The sequence below is a fragment of the Kogia breviceps genome, chromosome 5 (assembly GCF_026419965.1).
Source record: "Kogia breviceps isolate mKogBre1 chromosome 5, mKogBre1 haplotype 1, whole genome shotgun sequence".
In the NCBI taxonomy this organism is placed as follows: Eukaryota; Metazoa; Chordata; class Mammalia; order Artiodactyla; family Physeteridae; genus Kogia; species Kogia breviceps.
In genome coordinates, this window is record NC_081314.1 from 63,047,609 (window position 1) to 63,075,438 (window position 27,830).

General features: G+C 40.5%; 1 protein-coding gene across 21 annotated transcripts in view; it reads right to left on the bottom strand.

Moving 5' to 3' along the window:
- Positions 1 to 27,830, bottom strand: part of PEX5L (peroxisomal biogenesis factor 5 like) — a 538,178-nt gene that overhangs the window by 17,139 nt on the left and 493,209 nt on the right. For 19 of the 21 annotated variants that reach the window (XM_067034079.1, XM_067034076.1, XM_067034078.1 and 16 more), the window contains 6 exons: positions 10,414 to 10,530; positions 8,035 to 8,178; positions 4,771 to 4,841; positions 3,250 to 3,447; positions 2,415 to 2,580; positions 1,466 to 1,623 (listed from right to left, as the gene is read on the bottom strand). In XM_067034079.1, coding sequence (XP_066890180.1) covers positions 1,466 to 1,623; positions 2,415 to 2,580; positions 3,250 to 3,447; positions 4,771 to 4,841; positions 8,035 to 8,178; positions 10,414 to 10,530 — 854 coding nt within the window. The remainder of the gene's footprint in view (positions 1 to 1,465; positions 1,624 to 2,414; positions 2,581 to 3,249; positions 3,448 to 4,770; positions 4,842 to 8,034; positions 8,179 to 10,413; positions 10,531 to 27,830) is intronic. The other 2 variants (XM_067034069.1, XM_067034071.1) reach the window with 1 other exon arrangement.

Consider the following 27,830-nt stretch of genomic DNA (forward strand, 5'->3'; position numbering starts at 1 on the left):
AGGGGGCTTCCCCGGTGGCACAGTGGTTAAGAATCCACCTGCCAATGCAGGGGACACAGGTTCGAGCCCTGGTCCGGGAAGATCCCACATGCCGCGGAGCAACTAAGCCCATGCACCACAACTCCTGAGCTTGCACTCTAGAGCCTTCGAGCCACAGCTACTGAAGCCTGCATGCCTAGAGCCCGTGCTCCACAACAAGAGAAGCCTGCGCACCGCAACAAAGAGTAGCCCCTGCTCGTGGCAACTAGAGAAAGCCCATGCACAGCAACGAAGACCCAGTGCAGCCAAAAATAAATAAATAAATAAATAAATTTAAAAAATAATAATAATCCTGCAAGATAGATACTATTATCTCTTTGTTTTTATGCAAGTGAAGAAATTGAGGCTCAAAGTTATATGCCCAGAGTTATAAAACCAGTAAATGGCAGAGCTATGATTTGAACCCAAGTCTGTCTGATCCTAAAAGACTGGCTCTTCCTGAGAATGAGAAAGGGTTTACATTTTTTGTGGAGTTTAAAACTAACATTAATTTTTCTTTCTTTTTCCAATTATGAAAGTAATACCTGGTTTAGAAAATAGAAAAAAATAGGAAAAGAAGAAAAAAAAATCACCCAAACTTTTGGTCATTTATGGTCTGTGTTGATCGGGAACAGACAGAGGATATAGACCTGAATGATAATGAGGAGGTCAAGAGAGGAGGAGAAAGACATTTCAAACTCTAAACCCACCATTTAAAAATCTGTTCCTTTTTCTTTTAATAACTAACTTTACTGGTAAATTTGGTTTAGAACAGCGGTCCCCAACCTTTTTGGCACCAGGGACCAGCTTCGAAGAAGACAATTTTTCCACGGCCGGGGGTGGGGGTATGGCGGTGACATGGGTGATGGGGGCAACAGATGAAGCTTCACTCTCGCTCACCCACCACGCACCTCCTGCTGTGTGGCCCGGTTCCTTACAGGCTGCGGACCCATACTGGTCTGCGGCCCGGGGGTTGGGGACCCCTGGTTTAGAAAACCTGAATTCTTGGTTGTGCTTTGCCAAAAACTGGCCTTGAGACCCTCTTGAGTCATTCTGCTGGGTTCCCTTGTTCCCACCCCACCATGGTTCTTTTCTTCCTTACCTGGTAAATGAAGGGTTGAACTGCTCATGTTTCTCAAAGAATTGCCCTTGGGGGTGTTAAAAACCCAGATGACTTATCCTAAGCACCAATCAACCAAAATCCCTGGGAGAGGGGCCTGGGAATCTACATTTCACAAGATGCCCCAGTGATTGCTGATCTCTAAAGATTAAGCAACACAGAAGCAGGCAGTTCCTGTTTCAAAATCCCTCAGGATCTGAAGGTTTGAAACTTACTCTTAACAAGAGATTACAAAAGGAGGTATTTTTACTGGGAAACAACCTTTCAGATTATTTAACCTCAGCCCTGAGCCTGGCTCTTGGTTGTTAGCCTGCTGTCATACTTCACCTGTAGGCGCCCAGGTTGATGCAGCTTATCCCCAGGTTGTATCTGGACCGGATGAAGCCTGGCTGAATCTCCAGCGCTCGTGTGTAGGCCTCCACAGCTTCCTCACTGCGGTCTCCGTTTGCCAAGGTCGCCCCGAGGCGGTTCCATAATGAATAGTCCTGATGACAAAATCAGAGCTCTCTAACAACCCGTACAAGCCACAGTGACAGAGTATTCCCCTGTTCCCTGCTGAAAGATGATAGCTAAAACTGTATCCAATGCTCATGGACAAGGACCATGACAGGTGAATTACTCAAAAATCTTTATGGACAACCCTCTGAAATGACTTTCATTCATCAAAGAGCAGCTACTATTTGATGCTGTCAGGCAAATCATGTTTCTATTTTAGGTATCTAAGTATTAACAGCCACTGTACCATATCAGTACTGATCACTTTAAACCAATGGATGCATGGAAATAAAGTGCAGCAGAAATGCACAAAATGTAGCCTGTGAGACTTACTCGAGCATGGACTTGAGGATATGGGGAGGGGGAGGGGTGGGCTGTGACGAAGTGGGGGAGTGGCAGGGACATATATACACTATCAAATGTAAATTAGATAGCTGGTGGGAAGCTGCTGCATAGCACAGGGAGATCACCTCTGTGCTTTGTGACCGCCTGGGGGGGTGGGATAGGGAGGGTGGGAGAGAGGGTGATGCAAGAGGGAGGAGATGTGGGAGCATGTGTGTATGTATAACTGATTTAGTCTGTTGTAGAGGGAAAACTAACACACTATTGTAAAACAATTATACTCCAATAAAGATGTTAAAAAAAAATAAAAAAAAATAAAAAAAAATAAAAAGATATGCCCTTTTTTCTCTAAAAAAAAAAAACAAACCAAAAAAAAAAATGTAGCCTGTGAAAACTTAATTTTAACAGAGAATCTTATGGTTTCTTGCTGTGCACTTACCTCTGGCCGAACAGTTAAGGCAGCATTAAATGCATCTATTGCTCTATTAAATTCTCCACTCAGGTGGAACAGTACCCCCAGACCTGTCTGTAGGTCTGGGTCGATCATATCTCCATTTTGGTGGGCAGCTTCTAGATATAATTCCTTCACTCCTTCCAGAACAGAGCTACAAGGGAAACAAGTTAGATTTGTAATCCAAATAGTCTGAACATAAATGACTTACTAGTATGTTTGCTGTTCCAGGAGAACAGACTGGAAAAATCTTGCTTAAAATATCTTAGCTTAATGAGAGGACTATTAATATTGTAGGTTAAAAAAAATACCTGATTTTCACGAAATATTTTGTTGTACACAGATAAGACTGTGCTAAGTAAGGTCTTGATGAGGAGAGTTCCATGGACCCTATGATGCCAATGTGGAAAACCTCAGGGCTAAGTTTCCCAAGGCTTGAGTGAGAATTTAACATCATGATTTATTGCTGATAGAAACAAAATTCCCAGAAGAAGGGACTTTCCTTTTTCCCCACACCTAATTCTCAGGCTTTATAAAACTTGGCACATTGGTATTTATTATAATGTATTTTAGGTTAATTATATGTCCAAAGCATTTGGCTTTGAAATATGGTACTCAGATAAACGTCGGGGAGTGTCCACAATGTAGGTCATTTGTCCAAAGTTTGGCTCTGGTCTCAGCATCAATCGTTTTGGTCAGTGCTGCTCTTCCAGCAGAATGCTGTCCTACAAACCATCCTGAAATGGGGGGTGGTGGGGACCGAGGCTTATTAGTTGACCTGAAGGTGATTGTGTACATGGATGTAATTTAATGAGAAGGATACCTATCAACGGGAGACTTAGACATCCGCCGGGTGAGGCCTGGAGATCCCTTCTTGCTCTTCACAAGGTATTTGTACTTTGGATTTTGCTTAATCCAATTCTTTAAAGCTTCACAGGCATCCTGCTGATGTCCGGTGTTAGTGTAACTCACAGCCAAAGCCATCAAAGCTTTCAAGTTGTTGGGCTGCAATTCTAAGCACCTGAAAGAAGGCAAAATAAAAGCCAATTTCAGATTTTTTTTTTTGAGCCAGAGTCTGAATAGTTCTTTAGAAAATTTGAGGTCTCTATTAATTAAATGGTGCAAAAACATTGCTAAGTTTATGTTGTCTCTGGAAATACCGTATTTATCTACGTGAAAGTTGGGACCTCTGCACATTTTTAAGGAAGTTAAAACTCAGCCTGATTAGTGCTAGATTTGGTAATTTTAATGAAATGGCTTAAAAACGATAGAAAATGAGGCTAATCCTGCATATAATTTATTAGTAATTAGTTTATCTAATGAGAAGCAGGGAATATCACTATTTTAATGCCGATCTACTATCAACATATTAAATGTATCTTGTCCACAAAGCAAACTGACTTGAACTAAATTTGGATGTTAAGAAATGAAAGACTGTACAGTGTTTCATAAAGGAGAGGGAAATTCCCCATGTTTCAACTACTAATGTGGGTTTAGGAGGCATGGGCTACAGCTTCTCCCCCTCATGATATCCCACTGACCGCTGGCAAGGGCTTTTCAAACTTTGATGTGCATGAGAATCATCTGGGGATCTGGTAAAATGCAGATTCTGATCTAATAGGCCTGGGGGTGGAGGCAGCCTGAGGTTGCGCAGGTACGACAAGCTCCCAGGTGATGACAATGCTGGTGATGGTGATCAGTGGATAAGACTTTGCTTAGCAAGCCCTAGATAGAACCTATATCAGTTCTTTAGGAAGAGATTACATATATATGGATGTATAATAAATATACATTTATTTATTTATAAGAAAGAGTAGGGAAAGTGAAAGTCTATTTGGTAGGGGCTGTTTTCCCAGTGTTTAAATAGGGGCTCTAATCAAGTAAGATGTGATGCTACACCCACCAAAGTAGTCTAGAACTTTAGTCAGGGGGGCTCAGGATGCTGAAACTATCTCAGGAGATTCTCCATAGACACATGGAACTAAAATTACATTGAGATTATTTTGAGTATGTTTTTCCTGAAGAAAACTTTCAGATGCCACAAAAGGCTAGAAAGCTAAAAAGAACTATTGATTCAATGAGTCTACTTTATGACTGCTTTTGACATAGACTCTTTTGTGCCAATGAAGGCCAATTTGTAGTTGGTAAAACACTGCGATTTAAGAACACGATTTCTTCATAAATTGTTTTCCAGAGCTAAATGGAAGTAATATGTGGCATCTTGGCACTTATCCTGGTCACATTTTTACAGTGTACTTAAGGGTCAAAGGACAAATCTGAAATCACAGGAAGTCCATTAACAAGTGTCCACCAGGCCCATGATTTTGCACTTAGCTTCATCTACCTCTGGAGGGCGACAATAGCTGCTTGTTCATTTTCATTCTCTGCCTGGGTTATCCCGAGGAACTGCCATGCCTACAAAAAACAACTGATGTCAACATTACAAGAGGAAGCAGAATCATTCATGTGCTTTAGTTAGTTCGTTTACATGTGACAGATCCCTCTGTGCAGAGCAGCCTGTCTCGGGTGTGAGAATCTTGTAAAAGGGAAAAACATCACATGCATTTCTTCATTCAAAGTCTCTTGTGACATCTGCGTCAAGATTCTGTCATTATTTACAAACTGTAAGTATTTATTCTCTCCTGTGGCTCATGGAAACCTCTGAATTTCTGAGATTTCATGGTATTAGGTATCTTAAAAGCAAAAGATAAATATATAAAACGATGCATCTATCAGGAAAAGAGGGAGAAAAATAACTCAGAAATGTAGCTAAATAGTCTAAAGTTTACAATAAGGAACCTCAAGATGTACAAAATAGAATTAGTTTGTATAAATGAAAGTCAAGCAGTTATTATAAGAGGTAACAGGAAATTTAGGAACTAGGGGAAACAAAACGAACCCCGCTACAATGTGTTCACCACTTAATATAATCATTGTTAAAAAGCATAAAACACATATAAAATGCAATATAATGTATATATAATTTTATAGCCTACATTTCCACTTTATATTACATTATCAGCACTTTCATATTTTTATAAAATCTCCCTTATATTTTTTAATTTAAATTTTGCTAAACGGATATCCTGTTATTCCCTCAACCAATTCCCTTGTTGCTCTACATTGTTTCTAATCCGTTGCAATGGTCAATAATGTGAAGAATATCTTCAAACAGATAACGTTTTCCGCATCTGGAATGAAAATTTTTAATATAAAATATTTCTACTTATATACTTATAAGAACAGTAATTCTCACACCATTACAAGTGCAATACTCATCAACAAAACCTCTCATTACACACATTGTCCTCAGATTTGCTGGGGGTGTATCAGAGTCTTAGGGATTTTAAAAGGTTTGCATAACTCTCTTCTTTGAGAAGCAATGCTATGAACATTTTAAAACAGAACTCTATGAAAACATAGGGAGTCATCTTAAAGTTCTGTAAAAATTGTATCGGCTTTTTCCCTCATGGGTTATTATTACACATACCATACAAACTCATAAAAAATACTGAGTATTTCTCCCCCCAGAATATCAGTGATTCTTTTAAATCTTTCAAATATATACAGAGCAGCTTCTAATTTGATTTCACTTTTCACACATCTCAGAATGCTCCTTAAGAAAAGATTGATGAAACAGTCTTTCTCTGGGGGCATCTTCCTAGCCTTTGGGTGTGGTATCATTTTCACCATTCACAGATCGTCCATTATCTTAGCGTTGGGCTCTCCATCGATTGAGAAGCCCTGGGTCCTGGTCTAGGATCCATCAGTTACCAAGTGTCCTCATTTTCTCAGTTATGAACCTGGGATAATAATGTATACCTTTTTATTAAACTTCCCAGGATAGTTGTGTCAAATGATATAATATATATGAAAACACATAGCACTTAGAAATATAAGATGACACTATTTTGTTGGGAGGGTTGTAGTTTCCTCTTAACGCAATGACTTTCTCTTCTACATTGATACTTAGATCTTTTAAAAATTCCAATATTTTGGTTCAGAATTCCAACTCTCAATTCAATCTCATTTCACTGTCAACATTTTGACTAATAAGATACTAGGCGCTTTAAGTAGTATCAATAATTAGTTTACTTGTTCTTTCTATACAAACTAAGTACAGCCAATAATAATGATAAAGGCTAAATATTGATGTGCCAGGCAGTAAACTGGGCATTTATTTGTATGAACTTATCCTCACGACACCCAATGAGATATAATTGTGATTTCCATTTTACATGTGAGGAAACTGAACCTTAGAGAGTTTAAATGGCTTGTCCCAGATCACGTGGCTCATGGCTAACAAGTGGTAGAGCAGGGATTTGAACCCAAATGGTTAGGAGAGCAGAGCCCAGAGGCTTAACCACTGTTCTGTACTGCCTTCTCAGCACTGCATATATAATGCATTTCTGCAAATTCCTCTGGGAATATCCCCCTATAAGATGTTTCCTGAAAAATTACAAACTAAAAAAGAAGCTTTGATACCTGCCAGTGTCTTATTACAGGTCTTTGCAGTTTAGGAAAATTAGTGGACCAAGATAAAATTGCAGAAGCCTCTGGTGTCTCCCAGTCTCCATCTCTACTCACCCTTCATGTCTCAGAGAAAGGGGCTTGTCTAACATGTGAATCTGATTGTGTCCCTCTCCCACAGTGGTTCTCCATGGCTTTCAGGATGAAGTTCAACTCTTGGCTACCTCTTCTTTGCCCCTCTCCTGCCACTGTCTCCTCCCCTCTCACCATGGATTCCACCCACCCTCTGCCCATCCACAAACCATTCCCTCTTAACAACAGCTGGACTCCCCTGCAGTTTTTAATCCTCTCTCCCTCAAAATTCAGCTTTGGATTCACTTGGAGGGGAAGGCTAGGTCAGAACCCTTGCTCTCGGCTCTCCTGTGCATACTCGGACACTGCATTTATTACACTACGTTGATTTATTTACTTGTCTTCCAGATAGATCACAAATCTGTCCTTTCAACTGGTCCATTTTTTCTACCTCTTCAATATTTTCGGACTTCCCTGGTGGCGCAGTGGTTAAGAATCTGCCTGACAATGCAGGGGACACGAGTTCGAACCCTGCTCCAGGAAGATCCCACATGCTGCAGAGCAACTAAGCCCACGAGCCACAACTGCTGAAGCCCAGGTGCCTAGAGCCCACGCTCTGCAATAAGAGAAGCCACTGCAATGAAGACCCAATGCAGCCAAAAATAAATAAATAAATTTATAAAAAACAAAATTTAAGCCAATGCCTGGCACAATTCTCAGGACATAATATGTGCTCAATAAATGCTGAGTGAGTAAATCAAGGGTGAGATATGGTGTGGCTCTAGACCCAGACAAAATCATACTCTGCCCCATGAAAACTGCTGAGCCTCTAAGTTGGCAGTGTGGGTTTTTCGTTTCTTGTCTCCACCTTTTATTTTTGGGCACTGTAGACGCTGCAGATTTGGTTAGAAAATAGGTACGTATTTGTAACTTTCAAACACACATCAGGCTTAGCCATGTTAACTCCTTTGGGAAACTTTACTTGATGAAAATGCCACCTAGCAGAACTCTCTGTCACCCTCTGTCTGCCCCTTTCCAAGCCTGGCAGGATGAAGGGAAATGACACCTCTGCATCTCCAGGGTCCTGAAGAATTGCTGCCTCCATGAACAGGATGGTAACTGGCAGGTCCCCTTCCTTCAGCCTTTTTAAGCCTTCTTCAAATGCTCCAGGCCAGTCCTTGAAGGGGTTTTCAGTGTGAAAGTAATATCCCTACAACACAGAGGGGCCAACACAGATCCATTGATTTCACTCTTCATTGTTATATTCAGTCAGTTCTTTTTGAATTTGAATTCAATTAATTTTATTTAAATGATTTGACTAATTTCAACTAAGTATAAATTGCTGTTTTTCCCCTTATTTTGACTGTGGTACATTTTCATTGTGTAAATGTTAGATAATCTTATTTTGTTATCGAATAATATGAAAAGAAACAAAAAGTTACCTATAATGTCGTGACTTAAATATGATCACTGCTAATATTTTGGAGTTTGTTTTCCTTCTGGTATTTCTTTTGTTCTTTTTGTTTTAGCCATTTGCCCACAAGATTTTTAAAATACTGACTTTGGGGACATATTTTTGCTAAGTGCTGCCACTCACTTCCTTGAAATATTAATGCCACATACTGTACATCTGTTTATATACAGTGGCCCTTTGGAGGACTACAAACCATTGTAATATCTAAGATTTTTTTCACCTTCTACTCCTCCTCAAACCAGTTTTTGTCCCATTGGGGGGCTGTATCTCTCCACTGAGAATGTATGCTTTAAAGTTACGATCTTTTATTGCAAAAATTTAAACAATACAGAATGTACAAATAATCTTCTAGTATTTTTCTGAGTATATAAGTTAAATAAGTTCATACTATATATGCAGGTTTGTAGCTTAAGCCCCATTTAATTTTAGTTATTAAAGTTATTTATATTATGCTAGAAATTAATCCTCTTTTGATGGACATTCAGGCTACCGCCAATTTGCTGTTGTTGTTGTTATCATAAATAAAGCTACAGTGAAAGCCTCATGCTCAAATCTTTGTCTAAATGTGATTATTACCTTAGGACAGACTTCTAGAAGGATTTATTATGCTAAAGGCTATAAACTATTTTGAGACCCTTGATATATGTAGCTGAATTGTTTTTGAGAAAGTATGTCCTGACTTAGACTCTCATCAGAAGTATCAGAGATATTATTTGTTGCAACCTTAGTAGCAGAGATTGTCATAAAATCCTTCCAATTTGATAGATACAAATCAGCTAGTCTGTTGATGATGCTACTAAGGTTTTTAAATACAGCAAATGGAGACCTTCATTCTCCATAGGTGCTTAGAAAGACAAAACTCTTTGTCAAAATCCATAGGGTATGACCAGTTTATTTAGTGGTGTTAGGGATATGGGGCCCTGGGAGTGGGGAGCTCTGGTGCATGGATTACAGCCCAGAGACTGATGCTCTGCATCAATGTTCTCTCTTCTCACTCTCGATTTCTTTGTGGAAAATTAACCTAATTAGTTTTAATGAGATGGTTGATCTGATTTTATGAGATTTTTGCCTCACTTACAGTGGGATGGAGAATACTGGAAGGAGAAAGACATTTCAATGACCACATAGATTGCTAATCCCATAAGATCAGAGACTATTCACCATAGTCCCCAGTATCTAGAGCAAACAGTAAAATTTGTTGGGTTGAACTAAATATCATGGAAGTTATCCAGAACTGAGTATGACTGAGAATTCCTTACCACAAAAAAAATAACATAAACATTTATATATTTATGTTTCCCCTGTGAAAGAAAATTCAATCTTTCCATCTCTTTCTTTCAAGTCATTTAAACTTATTTCTCAAGTGTTTTCTTTTTCCCAAGTGCTTTTAAAAGCATAAATCCTAGAGCAAATGGGACTTCATGGGTAATTTGACTGGCTGTCGACTGTACTCACGTATTTGCTGGGGCTCTTCTCAGGGGAATATCTCTGAGGAATCCCCTTGGGACCTGACCTGGTTGTGTGAAGTGTATCTTTTCCACTGAGTTCTTTGCTAGCTGCATAAAGACCACCTGTGAAGTACAGCCCTAAGCCCCCCTTTTCACCCCCCTGCCCACTGATATCACTTCTGTCAGCTTATTGACATGGCTCAGGCATTGTGGGATTAGCCCAGTTCTTGTTCTAACCCGCCTTCAATGTTAGTTCAGTAACTGGCCAAGCTCTGGTCGGCTGCCAAACTGTCTTAACATTGATAAAAAAAAAATAAGGGTATTCCATTCCAGCTTTGTTGCCTTCACACATTGGAAGATTACAGTTTTCATGTGCCAGAATTTCTTATAAGTCAGATTGACATGAAATTGTCTGTTTAATTCTTGGATTTTTTTCACAAAATAGTTATCAACTAATTTATAAAAATATGATCCACAGAGGTTGAGAAAACTGGTCAGCATATGTAAGAAGAGAAATGATCACCTTCTCGCTAGCTGAGATTGTAACCTGGTTCTGGGCTTCTTGGTTCTCCGATATCCAGTTCCTCCGGGCCATTTCTTCCCATTCTGCTTGCATCTTATCCCAAAACTCTGTATCTGACTAGGAGACAGGAAAAATGAAGAGAGAGAGATTTAAGAACATGCTATATAATTTGGTTTATTTCCAGAGAGAGAGTTTCCCTCATAGATAAAAGTTAGTTCTGATGAGGAATAAAGTGTTCAAACTGGCCACATCCAATGATACTCATGGTTGAAGAGCTTCTGGAGGGCACTCAGTGCTCAAAGTGTCAAACTAGATTAGTTCTGACTTTCTCCAGGAGGAAAATAGCTACCATCTGAGGAAGCAGGATCACATAAACCAAATTCAGCTATAAATCCATTCCTTGAACAGTTTCAAGTGTGGGTACCAGGTACACATTTTAGGAAGGGTAGTCTCTCCTAGAGTTGCTCCTAGGGTATGAGGAACTAGAGCAACTGTTTTGGGACTGGCTGGGCCAGTGACTTGGGGAGGCAGCTGGCCATGGACAAGGGAAGCAACATTGGTTGATGCTACTTTGTGCCAAGCACTGTGCTAGAAGAAAACTGAGTCTAGAGGGTTATGGTCATAAAGTTGGGATTGCACAGGATCTGAACCACAGTCTGGATTCTAAGCTCATGCTCATCACCTTATGGCAAACGTGGCTTCCTGGTGCTAAAGAATGAAGGAGAACAGCTTTGGGTGTGAACTCGACTGAGACCTCTTCAAGGTATGTATGTATGTACGTATGTATTTATTTTTGGCTGCGTTGGGTCTTGGTTGCTGCGAGCTGACTTTCTCTAGTTGCAGCAAGTGGGGGCTACTCTTCGTTGCAGTGCGCCAGCTTCTCATTGCAGTGGCTTCTCTTGTTGTGGAGCATGGGCTCTAGGCACACGGGCTTCAGTAGTTGTGGCATGTGGGCTCAGTAGTTGTGGCTCGCGGGCTTAGTTGCTCCGCAGCCTGTGGGATCTTCCCGGACCAGGGCTCGAACCTGCGTCCCCTGCATTGGTAGGTGGATTCCCAACCACTGCGCCACCAATGAAGCCCTTCAAGGTCTTTTCTATGGCAGGATGATTTTTTGAAAAATACTGCTTTGTGTTTTCCTCTTTATAACTTTCAAGTCTTCCAAAAGGGAAACCAGGCCATTAGCTCTCCTTTACTTCAGGGGAGGTGTGTGTTCCTGGACTGAGGCAGAATTTTTCTTCAAAATCTGTCCTTGGTTGGCTTCTACTTTACTAAGCCTGAAGAGAGTACTTGAGGTCCCCTGGGGGTGGGGGAGGAAAAAGAGGCAAGTATCATAAAGAACTTAAGAGAGGAGGGGGAATTTGCAGGGGCAGGAAAAGAGAAGGAGGGTGGTGGGTTCTGAGAGGAGTGGGAGATGATGCTTAGGTTTTAGGTATTTCCCTGGCAAATTGGCCTGACCTCCGAGAGGATGACAGAGGGTGTGCTAGGAACTCTGATCCTCATATGGCAGAGAAATAGAGAGAAACTGGATTTTGAGGAACCACTTGGGGCTTGGTTGACTGTTAGCAGTCAGCATGACAGACAAGAGGATGGAGGCTCTGTCCTTGTTTTCTGGCACCACATAAGCCTTCCATATTTGGTGCCTAAGACTGTTACCTGCCGGTTTGGTAAAAGAGATGCTTGTAAACCACTTTATTTTCCTTAAAGAAAACAAAGAAATGGGCATTGCTTGAACACCTGAGTCTGGGACTGAGATCCAATTTCTCTGCAAATCTCAATTTCTGTGATTCTAAATTCTGTGACTTGTTGACATCCAATCTAAGATTCTTCTTTATCTTTTAATCCTCCCAGTGTCACCCTCTACTCCACCCTCATGCCTGGGTGGTGGTTGTTGTGTGGTGGGACCTCTTCTTCAAAGTTGCTCTGAATGATAATTATAAGCTTATTTCTTCTGAATACACACACTGCACGGAAAAAGGGGCAGACCAAAGTGATTAATCCCAGGCTACTAGGTAATAAATAGTACTTTTTGTTCTCCTTCTTTATTATGTCCAGAATACTCATTCCTACCCCAGATACAGGTCCTGTCCCTTCAGTAGAGGCCTTCCCTCAACAAAGGCTCAGGACAGCAGGCATCTTGATAATCTGTGTCTGATACGCTAGAAGCCCATGGAATGGACACCACTTATCCAGGTTAAGGTTAGGAATAAAATTCAAAATTTCTTTTTCAAAGAGTCTTTCTAGTAGACACCAAATTGTGCCAACAGAATGATCTCAGATATAAAACAGCTAGATAAAACACTAGAAGGAAATAGCCTACCATATTAGGAATAATCTGTCTTTGAATGAAGGGATGACAGGTGATGTTTTTCTCACTTTTTTTGCTCTTCTGTACTTCCTGAATTTTCTATAAGTATTTTTTTATAATTTAAGAAAGGTTAAAAAATAATAAAAAGAAAAATTATCTTTCCTTTTAAAAATACCAGGAAACCTGCACATTTAGATACTGAGGAGACACTTTCTTGAATAGCTTTTTAAAAATGCAGGTTGAGCTTGTCTGCATAGAAACAAAGAGAAATCTATCAAGTGAATTTTATAATGTTTACTGACTTTCTGAAGCCCCCTGATGGGTGATGTGAAATGCCAAAGACTTCAAGTACTTTCTAAGGTAGTTAAGTTCCCTTAGTGAGATTCCTTGGAATCTCAAGCGATTACAAGTCTTTTGAATGAAAGAGTGAGGAAGATTTTGTAATGTGTACATCTCCATTACAAAAGTCACCTTTCCTGCAGTTTCAAATTAGAGCAGTAGATGAAGACTGCTGTGGAAAGAGAACCTCAGTTGAGGTGGAGCTGTCAGGCCCTAAATTCATGAGATACACCAGGACTGACTGTTACCACTTAGAATAAGTTCTGCTGACTAATTAAAGTGCACTGCACAGTTTCATTTAATTACAGAAGACTACTTTTAGCACAATCAATTCTCATCTGGTCTCAGAATCCAGACTTCATTCACGTAAGTGCAATTAACTCTGCTTCTTTTCTATTCCTAATCAATTTCAGAGAAACCTGAAACATATTTGAATTTTAAACATTTTAGACATGACAGAGGAGATTTTACATATTGATGATTTTCTTAGCTGTTCTGGGATGCTGGTGGATTGTTTTTTACACTCTCTAGGTAATGTATTATCTGCTTACACCAGAAAGGAGCTATTGTTTGCAATCCATTTTCATTTTAAAAATAGCTTTCTGATTATAACAATGGTAGATATTCATTAAAAACTTGGGCTGTGCAGTATGGTGGTTAAGAACAGACACTTTCTCCTCATATGACCCTGGGAACAAATTCTGGCTCCATCATTGGCCTTCTGCAAGTCCCTTAATATCTCCAGGTCTCATTTTCCTTATCCTTGAAATGAAGATAGACTAGTGATCATGGTTAGTCATTATTAGGTCTAAAAGAGAAAGTGTGTCTGTGGCATAAAGCCCATGGTAGGGGAAAGGTCTGGAGTTGGCCGAGTGAAAACAGCCTGAAGGGGTTAGTGCGCCACGGCTGGCCGGGAGGGAGTCCGGTTGAAGTCTGGAGCTGCCGAAGAGGCAAGAGACCTTTTCTTCTCTCTTTGCTTCCTGGGCACGAGGAGAGGGGATTAAGCGCGCCGCTTAAAGGAGCCCCAGAAACAGGCGCGGAGCTGCCGAAGAGACAAGAGACTTTTTCTTGCCTCTTGGCTTCCTCGGGTGCGAGGAGAGGGGATTAAGAGCACCGTGTAAAGGAGCTCCAGAAACGGGCACGAGCCGCGGCTGTCAGCACGGACAGTAGAGACGGGTGTGGGATGCTAAGGTTGCTGCTGCCGCCACCAAGAGGCCTGTGTGTGAGCACAGGTCACTCTCCACGCCGCCCCTCCCGGGAGCCCGTGCAGCCCGCCACTGCCGGGGTCACGGGATCCAGGGACAGCTTCCCCGGGAGACCGCACGGCACGCCTTTGGCCGGTGCAGCGTCACGTCGGCCTCTGCCGCCACGGACTCGCCCCGCACCCGTGCCACTCCCTCCCCCCGGCCTCTGCCAGAGCCCCCGAATCAGCTGCTCCTTTAACCCTGTCCTGTCTGAGCGAAGGGCGGATGCCCTCGGACGACCTACACGCAGAGGTGGGGCCAAGTCCAAAGCTGAACGCCAGGAGCTGTGTGAACAAAGAAGAGAGGGGGAGGTCTCTCCCAGCAGCCTCAGAAGCGGCGGATTAAAGCTCCACAATCAACTTGAAGTGCCCTGCATCTGTGGAAAACCTGAATAGACAACGAATCATCCCAAGTTGAGGAGGTGGACTTTGGGAGCAAGATATACTATTATTTTCCCCTTTTTTCTTTTTGTAAGTGTGTATGTGTGTGCTGCTATGTGAGATTTTGTCTGTATAGCTTTGCTTTCACCATTTGTCCTAGGGTTAGACCGACCCGTTTTTCTGTTTTTTTTTTTTTTAATAGAAATTTTTCTTCTTAATAATTATTTTTTATTTTAATAACTATACTTTATCCTACTTTATTTTGTCTTCTCCCTTTCTTTCTTCCTTTCTTCCTTCCTTTCTTCCCTTCCTTCCTTCCTCCCTTCCTTCCTCTCTTCCTCCCTTTCTTCCTCTCCTCCTTCCTTCCTTCCTTTCTTGCTTTCTTCCTTCCTTCATTTCTTCCTTCCTTCCTTTCTTCCTTCCTTCCTTCTCTTTCCTATTATTTCTCCTTTTTATTTTGAGCCGTGTGGATTAAAGGCTGTTGGCATCCCAGCCAGGCACCAGGGCTGTGTCTCTGAGGTGGGAGAACCAACGTCAGGACACTGGTCCACAAGAGACCTCCCAGCTCCACGCAATATCAAACGGTGAAAATCTCCCAGAGATCTCCATCTCAACACCAAGACCCAGCTTCACTCAAGGACCAGCAACGAACAGTGCTGGACACCCTATGCCCAACAAAGAGCAAGACAGGTCTACAGCCCCATCCATTAGCAGAGAGGCTGCCTAAAATCATAATAAGGCTACCAACATCCCCAAACACACCACCAGACGTGGACTTGCCCACCAGAAAGACAAGATCCAGCCTCATCCACCAGAACAGAGGCACTAGTCCCCCCAACCAGGAAACCTACTCAACCCACTGAACCAACCTTAGCCACTGGGGACAGCCACAAAAAACAATGGGAACTACGAACCTGCAGCCTGCAAAAAGGAGACCCCAAACACAGTAAGATAAGCGAAATGAGAAGGCAGAAAAACACACAGCAGATGAAGGAGCAAGATAAAAACACACCAGACCTAACAAATGAAGAGGAAATAGGCAGTCTACCTGAAAAAGAATTCAGAATAATGATAGTAAAGATGATTCAAAATCTTGGAAATAGAATAGACAAATTGCAAGAAACAGTTAACAACGACCTAGAAGAAACAAAGAGGAAGCAAGCGACGATAAGCAACACAATAAATGAAATGAAAAATACTCTAGATGGGATCAATAGCAGAATAACTGAGGCAGAAGGACGGATACGTGACCTGGAAGATAAAATAGTGGAAATAACTACTGCAGAGCAGAAGAAAGAAAAAAGAATGAAAAGAACTGAGGACAGTCTCAGAGACCTCTGGACAACATTAAACGCACCAACATTTGAATTATAGGGGTCCCAGAAGAAGAAGAGAAAAAGAAAGGGACTGAGAAAATATTTGAAGAGATTATAGTTGAAAATGTCCCTAATATAGGAAAGGAAATAGTCAATCAAGTCCAGGAAGCACAGAGAGTCCCATACAGGATAAACCCAAGGAGAAACACGCCAAGACACATAATAATCAAACTGTCAAAAATTAAATACAAAGAAAACATATTAAAAGCAGCAAGGGAAAAACAACAAATAACACACAAGGGAATCTCCATAAGGTTAACATCTGATCTTTCAGCAGAAACTCTACAAGCCAGAAGGGAGTGGCAGGACATATTTAAAGTGATGAAGGAAAAAAACCTACAACCAAGATTACTCTACCCAGCAAGGATCTCATTCAGATTTGATGGAGAAATTAAAACCTTTACAGACAAGCAAAAGCTGAGAGAGTTCAGCACCACCAAACCAGCTCTACAACAAATGCTAAAGGAACTTCTCTAGGCAAGAAACACAAGAGAAGGAAAAGACCTACAAGAACAACCCGAAACAATTAAGTAAATGGTAATAGGAACATACATATTGAAAATTACCTTAAATGTAAATGGATTAAATGCTCCCACCAAAAGACACAGACTGGCTGAATAGATACAAAAACAAGACCCATATATATGCTGTCTACAAGAGACCCACTTCAAACCTAGGGACACATACAGACTGAAAGTAAGGGGATAGAAAAAAATATTCCATGCAAATGGAAATCAGAAGAAAGCTGGAGTAGCAATTCTCATATCAGACAAAATAGACTTTAAAATAAAAACTATTACAAGAGGCAAAAAAGAGACACTACATAATGATCAAGGGATCAATCCATGAAGAAGATATAACAATTGTAAATATTTATGCACCGAACATAGGAGCACCTCAATACATAAGGCAAATACTAACAGCCATAAAAGGGGAAATCAACAGTAACACAATCATAGTAGGAGACTTTAACACCCCACTTTCACCAATGGACAGATCATCCAAAATGAAAATAAATAAGGAAACACAAGCTTTAAATGATACATTACACAAGATGGACTTGATATTTATAGGACATTCCATCCAAAAACAACAGAATACACATTTTTCTCAAGTGCTCATGGAACATTCTCCAGGATCGATCATACATTGGGTCACAAATCTAGCCTTGGCAAATTTAAGAAAATTGAAATCGTATCAACTGTCTTTTCCGACCACAATGCTATGAGACTAGATATCAATTACAGGAAAAGATCTGTAAAAAATACCAACACATGGAGGCTAAACAATACACTACTTAATAACGAAATGATCACTGAAGAAATCAAAGAGGACATCAAAAAATACTTAGAAACAAATGACAATGGAGACACGACGACCCAAAACCTATGGGATACAGCAAAAGCAGTTCTAAGAGGGAAGTTTATAGCAATACGATCCTACCTTAAGAAACAGGAAACATCCTGAATAAACAACTTAACTTTGCACCTAAAGCAATTAGAGAAAGAACAAAAACCCCCCAAATTTAGCAGAAGGAAAGAAATCATAAAGATCAGATCAGAAATAAATGAAAAAGAAATGAAGGAAACAATAGCAAAGATCAATAAAAGTAAAAGCTGGTTCTTTGAGAAGATAAATAAAATTGATAAACCATTAGCCAGACTCATCAAGAATAAAAGGGAGAAGACTCAAATCAATAGAATTAGAAATGAAAAAGGAGATGTAACAACTGACACTGCAGAAATACAAAAGATTATTAGAGATTACTACAAGCAACTGTATGCCAATAAAATGGAAAACCTGGAAGAAATGGAGAAATTCTTAGAAATGCACAACCTGCCAAGACTGAACCAGGAAGAAATAGAAAATATGAACAAACCAATCACAAGCACTGAAATTGAAACTGTAATTAAAAATCTTCCAACAAACAAAAGCCCAGGACCAGATGGCTTCACAGGTGAATTCTATCAAACCTTTTGAGAAGAGTTAACACCTATCCTTCTCAAACTCTTCCAAAAGATAGCAGAGGGAGGAACACTCCCAAACTCATTCTATGACGCCACCATCACCTTGATACCAAAACCAGACAAAGACATCACAAAGAAAGAAAACTACAGGCCAATATCACTGATGAACATAGATGCAAAAATCCTCAACAAAATATTAGCAAAAAGAATCCAACAGCACATTAAAAGGATCATACACCATGATCAAGTGGGGTTTATTCCAGGAATGCAAGGATTCTTCAATATATGCAAATCAATCAACGTGATACACCATATCAACAAACTGAAGGAGAAAAACCATATGATCATCTCAATAGATGCAGAGAAAGCTTTTGACAAAATTCAACACTCATTTATGATAAAAACCCTGCAGAAAGCAGGCATACAGAGAACTTTCCTCAACATAATAAAGGTCATATATGACAAACCCACAGCCAGCATTGTTCTCAATGGTGAAAAACTGGAACCATTTCCACTAAGATCAGGAACAAGACAAGGTTGCCCACTCTCACCACTCTTATTCAACATAGTTTTGGAAGTTCTAGCCACTGCAATCAGAGAAGAAAAAGAAATAAAAGGAATCCAAATAGGAAAAGAAGAAGTAAAGCTGTCACTGTTTACAGATGACATGATACTATACATAGAGAATCCTAAAGATGCTACCAGAAAACTACTAGAGCTAATCAATGAATTTGGTAAAGTAGCAGGATACAAAATTAATGCACAGAAATCTCTGGCATTCTTATACACTAATGCTGAAAAAATCTGAGAGTGAAATTAAGAAAACACTCCCATTTACCATTGCAACAAAAAGAATAAAATATCTAGGAATAAACCTACCTAAGGAGACAAAAGACCTATATGCAGAAAATTATAAGACACTGATGAAAGAAATTAAAGATGATACAAATAGGGGGAGAAATATACCATGTTCTTGGATTGGAAGAATCAACATTGTGAAAATGACTCTACTACCCAAAGCAATCTACAGATTCAATGCTATCCCTATCAAATTACCACTGGTATTTTTTACAGAACTAGAACAAAAAATTTCACAATTTGTATGGAAACACAAAAGACCCCGAATAGCCAAAGCAATCTTGAGAATGAAAGATGGAGCTGGAGGAATCAGGCTCCCTGACTTCAGACTATACTACAAGGCTACAGTAATCAAGACAGTATGGTACTGGCACAAAAACAGAAAAATAGATCAATGGAACAGGATAGAAAGCCCAGAGATAAACCCACACACATATGGTCACCTTATCTTTGATAAAGGAGGGAAGGATATACAGTGGAGAAAAGACAGCCTCTTCAATAAGTGGTGCTGGGAAAACTGGACAGCTACATGTAAAAGTATGAAATTAGAACACTCCCTAACACCACACACAAAAATAAACTCAAAATGGGTTAAAGACCTAAATGTAAGGCCAGACACTATCAAACTGTTAGAGGAAAACATAGGCAGAACACTCTATGACATAAATCACAGCAAGATCCTTTTTGACCCATCTCCTAGAGAAATGGAAATAAAAACAAAGATAAACAAATGGGACCTAATGAAACTTAAAAGCTTTTGCACAGCAAAGGATACCATAAACAAGACCAAAAGACAACCCTCAGAATGGGAGAAAGTATTTGCAAATGAAGCAACTGACAAAGGATTAATCTCCAAAATTTATAAGCAACTCATGCAGCTCAATAACAAAAAAACAAACAACCCAATCCAAAAATGGGCAGAAGAACTAAATAGACATTTCTCCAAAGAAGATATACAGATTGCTAACAAACACGTGAAAGAATGCTCAACATCATTAACCATTAGAGAAATGCAAATCAAAACTACAATGAGATATCATCTCACACCGGTCAGATTGGCCATCATCAAAAACTCTAGAAACAATAAATGCTGGAGAGGGTGTGGAGAAAAGGGAACCCCCTTGCACTGCTGGTGGGAATGTAAATTGATACAGCCACTATGGAGAACAGTATGGAGGTTCCTTAAAAAACTAAAAATAGAACTACCATATGACCCAGCAATCCCACTACTGGGCATATACCCTGAGAAAACCATAATTCAAAAAGAGTCATGTACCAAAATGTTCATTGCAGCTCTATTTACAATAGCCAGGACATGGAAGCAACCTAAGTGTCCATCAACAGATGAATGGATAAAGAAGATGTGGCACATATATACAATGGAATATTACTCAGCCATAAAAAGAAATGAAACTGAGTTATTTGTAATGAGGTGGATAGACCTGGAGTCTGTCACACAGAGTGAAGTAAGTCAGAAGGAGAAAAACAAATACTGTATGCTAACACATATATATGGACTCTAAGAAAAAAAAATGTCATGAAGAGATTAGTAGTAGGACGGGAATAAAACACAGACTTACTAGAGCATGGACTTGAGGATATGGGGAGGGGGAAAGGTAAGCTGTGACGAAGTGAGAGAGTGGCAGGGACATATATACACTACCAAGTGTAAATTAGATAGCTAGTGGGAAGCTGCCTGCGTAGCACAGGGAGATCACCTCTGTGCTTTGTGACCACCTAGAGAGGTGGGATAGGGAGGGTGGGAGAGAGGGTGATGCAAGAGGGAAGAGATATGGGAACATATGTATATGTATAACTGATTCACTTTGTTGCAAAGGAAAAACTAACACACTATTGTAAAACAGTTATACTCCAATAAAGATGTTAAAAAAAAATAAAAAAGCCCATGGTAAATGCTCAATAAAAGTAGGTGTGCATACTAGTGCTTTTGTACCATTAAGAAAAATATAAAGAATGAAACAAAAATCACCCATAACCTCAAAGCTCAAATACACATCTGTATTTTGGTGTTTTAATTTTCTGTATATATCAGTACATACCCTCTTCAGTTAAATTTTTCCTTTCTGCCTAATTATTCAAAAATAAGAGCAAGCTTAAGAAGATTATTGCAAAAATGGACTGTTATATGGCAATTAAAATGGTATTTATGAAGAGTTTATTACAACATGGAATAGGCCTTGATTTATAATGTTCCTTGATATATAGTATGATCACAATGAGAGAAAACAAGTAATGTGTGAGGAAAAAAAGATTATAGAGAAATGCACCCACTCATGAGTTCATGAGTTGGGATTATGAGGAAATTGCCCCATCACCTTCCCCTGTATTTTTCAGCATTTCCCAAATCTTCTATTGCTAGCATGTATTATTTTAGTGAAAAAGTAAGATTTGCTTAAAATAAGCTTACATCTTTTCAGTTTCAGTTCCTCCATGACATTTTCTCCAAACACCCTACACTGCAGCAATCTCTTACCTGTCTGAATTCCAATACTGATATTCTCGATCAGTGGTTTGGAAGAAAAGAGCTATGTGCTAGCAGCTGCCATTATCCCTGTGAACTTGAGCAAGTCATTTAAACCCATCTGTACATTATTTTTTTTATCATTTGTAAAGTGAGAAGACTGAGCTCATTCGATAATAGCTCAGGCTTCTTTGTCTGTGCAGATTAACTCAGAAGATCAGAATAAGGGGGAAGGGAGATCATAGTCGAGGTTCACTTTTTTTTTTTTGGAAGAGGGCTTCTAGCCTGTTCACTGATCTCCAAAAATTATATACTTTAAAACATTTCTCTAAAAGTATGTTTGACATTTTCCTTTCACTTTTTGATTGTAAAACTAGTATATAAAAATTTCTATAAGAATCATGACAAAATTAAATATTAATTAAAATATAAAGAATAAGAAAATAAGCAATTTAATTTAGAACCAGGGAATTTTAAGGGATAGCAGCATATTATCAGCTCCCATTCACCAGTCTATTTTGGTTATCTTGAGTTTAAATAGAGTTCCTTTCAATTTTGTGGGTCAAACATAAATTGCTTAGAAACATCCTGGGGTTGTGTTGTGAAGGAACTGATCTATGCGAGATTAAATGTCAATTCTGCTTGTGAGGAGTCTGACTTTTCTTTTGCCTCTTTAGATATCCATTGATTAACTGTCACTGGATCAAAACTTTAAAAAAAAGATAAAACCCACCAAACAACCAACCAACCCATTCTGCAAATGCAAAAGAAAAGAAAGTATCCCTTGCAAGGTGAGGAATGAAAATCACTATGCAAGTTTGGATAAAGTACTTGCCACAATAAACAATTTTTGTTGAAGTGAAATTATGTGCAGATGAGTTAGGGAACTCATTGCCCTGGATCTAGTAGCCCAGGCTGGTGAAGAGTGGCTGAAATGTCCCCACTCACATCACTTGTTGACTGACAGCTCAGTGTTAGTTGAGGAGTCCATGTGGCTTCCCAAAGAACATATTCGACCTGAGGCTGCAATCAAAGATGTGCAGCACCCTGATCAAGGATGGAATTTTTTTCAAACGTAATAAATTAAGAATAAATGGAAGTACAGTTGATTTACAATGTTGTGTTAGTTTCTGGTGTACAGCAAAGTGATTCAGTTAGACATACATATATAGCTATTTTTTTTTCAGATTCTTTTCCCTTATAGGTTATTACAAAATATTGAGTATAGTTCCCTGTGCTATATAGGTCTTTGTTGGTTATCTATTTTATATATGGTAGTGTGTATATGTTAATCCCAAATTCCTAATTTATCCCTCCCTCCCTCTTTCCCCTTTGGTAACCATAAGTTTATTTTCTATCTCTGTGGGTCTGTTTCTGTTTTGTATACAACTTCATTTGTATCTTGTTTTTTTTTTAAAGATTCTGCATATAAGTGATATCATATGATATTTGTCTTTGTCTGGCTTACTTCACTTAGTATGATAATCTCTAGGTCCAAGGGATAGGATAGGATTTTGATTGGTCAGAATTAGTTTGAGTTCTGGGTGCAGCCCTGGGTGTCCCACGCAGTGAGGGTCACTGACAAACTGGAGTCTCTTCAGGCAATAGTGGATGGGCAGGAGTAAGCCCGTTTATGAAGCAATTCACCTGGTAAAGCAAGGCTCAGAGGGGTGCTGGGCGCAGAGCAAGCAGTTTAGCCTTGTTTTTGCAGACAGCAGAATTAGGATGAATAAATGGCAGTTCCGGGGGACAGATTTTTTTTAAAAAATAAATTTATTTATTATTTTATTTATTTATTTTTGGCGGCGTTGGGTCTTCATTGTTGTGTGCAGGTTTTCTCTAGTTGCAGCAAGTGGGGGCTTCTCATTGTGGTGGCTTCTCTTGCTGTCGAGCACGGGCTCTAGGTGCGTGGGCTTCAGTAATTGTGGCACGTGGGCTCAGTAGTTGTGGCTCGTGGGATTTAGAGTGCAGGCTCAGTAGTTGTGGTGCACGGGCTTAGTTGCTCTGTAGCATGTGGGATCTTCCTGGACCAGGGCTTGAACCCATGTACCCTGCATTGGCAGGCAGATTCTTAACCACTGCGCCACCAGGGAAGCCCGGGACAGATTTTTATCAAACACAACATGAAGCTGCCTGAAAATAGAATGGGCTTCTTCTTCCTCAGAGGGATGGGCTCCCCAGCATTAGAAATCTTCAGACACAATGACCAGTGTGAGGAGTGCTCTACAGATGATTCACAGGTCAGTTTGACTTAACGAATTCTATGGTCTCTTACAAGCCTGAGTGTCTTTGTTTGCAGTGTCATTAATGAATTGATTTATTGAATCAAACAGGAAGGTTCAAAATTAATAAAATCTCTACAAGATAGGAAATGGATCTGTCATTCATGTACCTTTCTCAAGCTAAACAGTATAGGGGAGGAAACAGACAGGCTTTGGCATCAGGTAGAACAGGCTGCAGTCCTGGCTGTGCTCCTTGTCACGCGACTTCTGGCAATTTACTTCACTTCTCTAACTCAGTTTCCTGGTCTGTAAAACGTACAAAGTCTCTTAGAGCAGTTGTGTGGATTAGGTGAGGCAATGTATGTAAAGTGCTTAGAATGTGTAACATATAAGAGCTAAGGAATTGGCAATTAATGTTATTTTATATTTGTAAATGAAAAAGAATATTTCCCAGGATAGAGAGAGGATGCAATCCCACAAACTGCGACCTGTGTGGTTCAGAAGTGTTGAAAAACAAAAATATTGGTACTAGCACTCAGCAGAGTTTTTCCAGTTGCCTCTGGGTTAGCTATGCTTCCCTGTATAATGGAGTTGGCCATCACTGCCAATGTTGGCAGGCAGCTGGGCAAACAGCCTGAGGCTCTCCCCAAACAACATGCCAGCTTGTTAGCTGCAGAAATGTGGGGAGGAAAAGTTGAAATGATGGGAAGGAGAGGAACGGGCACAGGAGGCTGGTGATAATGCAATACAAAGCTTGAGCAGACTAACCAAGAGTCAATTCTAACAGAGAATCTAAGGGAGTTTCCTGTTCTTTGCTTTCTATTCTTCTTCACCTGGCAAGTGGCAAGGAGGAATGGAGTATTAAAGAACAAGAAGATGTGGCACATATATACCATGGAATATTACTCAGCCATAAAAAGAAATGAAACTGATTTATTTGTAGTGAGGTGGATGGACCTGGAGTCTGTTATACAGAGTGAAGTAAGTCAGAAGGAGAAAAACAAATACTGTATGCTAACAAATATATATGGAATCTAAGAAAAAAATGTCATGAAGAGATTAGTGGTAGGATGGGAATAAAACACAGACCTACTAGAGCATGGACTTGAGGATATGGGGAGGGGGAAGGGTAAGATGTGACAAAGTGAGAGAGTGGCAGGGACATATACACACTACCAAATGTAAGTTAGATAGCTAGTGGGAAGCTGCCGCATAGCACAGGGAGTTCACCTCTGTGCTTTGTGACCACCTAGAGGGGTGGGATAGGGAGGGTGGGAGGGAGGGTGATGCAAGAGGGAAGAGATATGGGAACATATGTATATGTATAACTGATTCACTTTGTTGTAAAGGAGAAACTAACACACTATTGTAAAAGCTATACTCCAATAAAGATGTTTAAAAAAAAAAAAAAAAAGAACAATGAACAAAGCCTGTTGTCCATATGGGCAGGGGTCATTTTTGAAAGGGCTTTTAGGGTATTCATTAGCAAATGAACGCCTCTGCAGAGCCAGAATTTTACACGATCCTATCTCTGTTTGTAGCTCCAGTGGTATTTGCATTCATAACAAAGAACTGTCCTAACGGTGCCCTGAAATGAGGTTTGGAGACTAAGCCTGTTGTTTGCTGCTGCTTTGAGAGTAAGGTTTTGTGAGGCCAGTTTCTCAGAGGCTACTTATTTCCGGTTGGTCTCCTGGCTGCTCTCTGGGCTGCTAAGGGCAGGAGACTACAGGGCTGCTTTACCACAGGCTTGGGGAGATGGGGAAGGCCCTTGGGTTTGAGCCTTGTCTCATGTTCCATGCAACAAGTCATGTGAGGAGGGAAGGGGCAGGTGGATAGTTATAGTGTGAGCCCTGACTGTTAGCTTTTCTTCCTGTAAAGCAAGCGCCTGACTTCAGCTTTGATTGCCAAGGTATCCACTTCAAAGAGGCACCCGCTTCAAAGATGGCATCCTCTTCAAAGTTGGCTGTCTCGAATAAACACATTGCTAGCTACAAGACTAGATAAAGGGCCAAGCTGTGCCCCACCCCCCCACCCCCCTCTCTTACGTCCCAGGCTCCTTTGTTTTAGAGTTCTTTGACAACTGACCATTTGGGAGGATTGTTTTTTTTTCTCTTCAGGAGCTTTAAATTCCCACTCTTATGCTTTAAATTCACCAATAAAGAGTGGGTCCTTGAAACCCTAGGCCCCCACTCTCAAACCAATAAAAGGAGAACCCTAGACCCATACTTGCATTCTTTCTCTCTACCTGTGACTTTGCTGTGTGATCCCAGGTGTGCCATGTAATTTCTAGGACCTGTAAGTAATAAACATTTATTTTTCTTTAAAAGTTTCCTGATAGTTATTGCTGAAGGCGTCTTGCAATCATACTAAGAAACACAAGGGCCGGCCCAACCACAACACTGGTTAGGCTGAGACAGGCACAGAATAACAGTGAACTGCAAGCAATGTGACTCTGTTCCAAAGGGGTTTCTTCTCCTTTAGCCATGTCTCCAAGTGGGGAAAGTCACTGGGAAACTCCCTACCAGCTTTATAAAATAAGGCATTAGAAATATTTGCTAAACCCAAACTATATGTTTGTGCTTGCATCATAGCAATATTAAACAAAACAAAACACCTAGATGTGGATGCTACTCTCAAGAAGCTCACTGTCCAATGATAAAATAAAAATAGAGGTAATTGCAATTCAAGAGAAGGTGAACAAATATTGCAAAAAGAAATAAACTTACTTGCTCAAAATCACCCTATTATTGGTAAATAAAAGATCTGGAATTCAAGATATTTATTCTTTCCTTTTAGGGCAGATTGCATCTTCCAAAAGTGGCTACAGTGGTGTTTCTGGTCCCCCAGCCTCTTCAGAACTTTGCCACACTCCATTAAGTGGTGGAGTCTGTGGCCTTGTGACAGGGCCACACCAATGAACTGGTGTGACTTTTAAGACTACATCCTAAAAGGTGATACAGTTTCTGCCTGTCTCTCTTTTACTCTCTAGCCACTCACCCTTGGAATCTAGCTGCCATGTTGGAAGGAAGCCCAGGCCTCAAAGAAAGGCCACCTGTAGGTGTTTTAGCCATCTACCATACTAAGGTTTCGGGTGACTACCAGCGTAAGCCTTCTGATATGTGACTGCGAGTGCCTTTGGATGACTCCAACCCCTCACCATTGCTACCAGCCTTCAAGCCACATAGTGGAACCAAGATGAGCCATCCTCTCTGAGCCCTACCCAAATTGCAGACTTCTGAGCAAAATAAATATTGTTGTTTTAAGTCACAAGTGCTGGAGTAATTTATCACACATCCAGAGTAACTGGAGCATACTTTAGGTCAGAGGATTGGAGCAGGGAAGGAGAACTAGGTGTAGGAAGGGACCTTATGATGGGGCTTCCTCGAAGGGTTGGGCAGGCTAATGATGTGTGGTAGCATTTCCTCAAAAAGTGTTTTAGGGACAAAGTGTTCTGTGGTCAAATGAGCTTGAGAAACTTCAGGTTAAACCAGAGGCTGCAAATTGGTGGCCTATAGGCCAGGTCTAGCCAAGAGTCATGTTTTCTCCCCCTCATCCTAGATGTGCAATTTCATATCAAAACTTGGATTTCAGGAGAGCAGCCAAGATGGCAGAGTAGAAAGACCCTGAGCTCACCTCCTCTCACAAGCACACCAAAATCACAACTATCTGTAGTACAACCATTGATGGAAAAAACTGGAACTTACTAGAAAAGATCTACAACTAAAGACATAAAGAAGGAACCACAACAAGTAGGAGGGGGGACACTCGATATAGTCATATCCCATACCTCCTGGGTGGGCAACCCAAAAACTGGAGAAAAATTATGTTGCAGAGATTCTTCCACAGGAGTGAGAGTTTGAGGCCCATGTCAGGCTCCCCAGCCTGAGGGTCTGGCACCAGGAAGACAAGCCCCCAGAGCATTAGGCTTTGAAGGCCAGCGGGGCTTAATTGCAGGAGCCCCTTAGGACTGGAGGAAATAGAGACTTTACTTTTGAAGGGCACACACAAAATCTCATGTGCACCAGGACCCAGAGCAAGCTCAAAAATTCGATAGGAGCCTGGGCCAGACCTACCTGCTGGTCTCGGAGGGTCTCCTGGAGAGAGGTGGGGGGTGACTGTGGCTCACCATGGGGATATAAACATTAGTGGCGTATTGGGGAACATTCAAATGCATGAACATTGCTGGGCAACTGCCATCTTGGCTCCTTAGCACCAAGACCCGGCCCCACCCAATAGCCTACAGG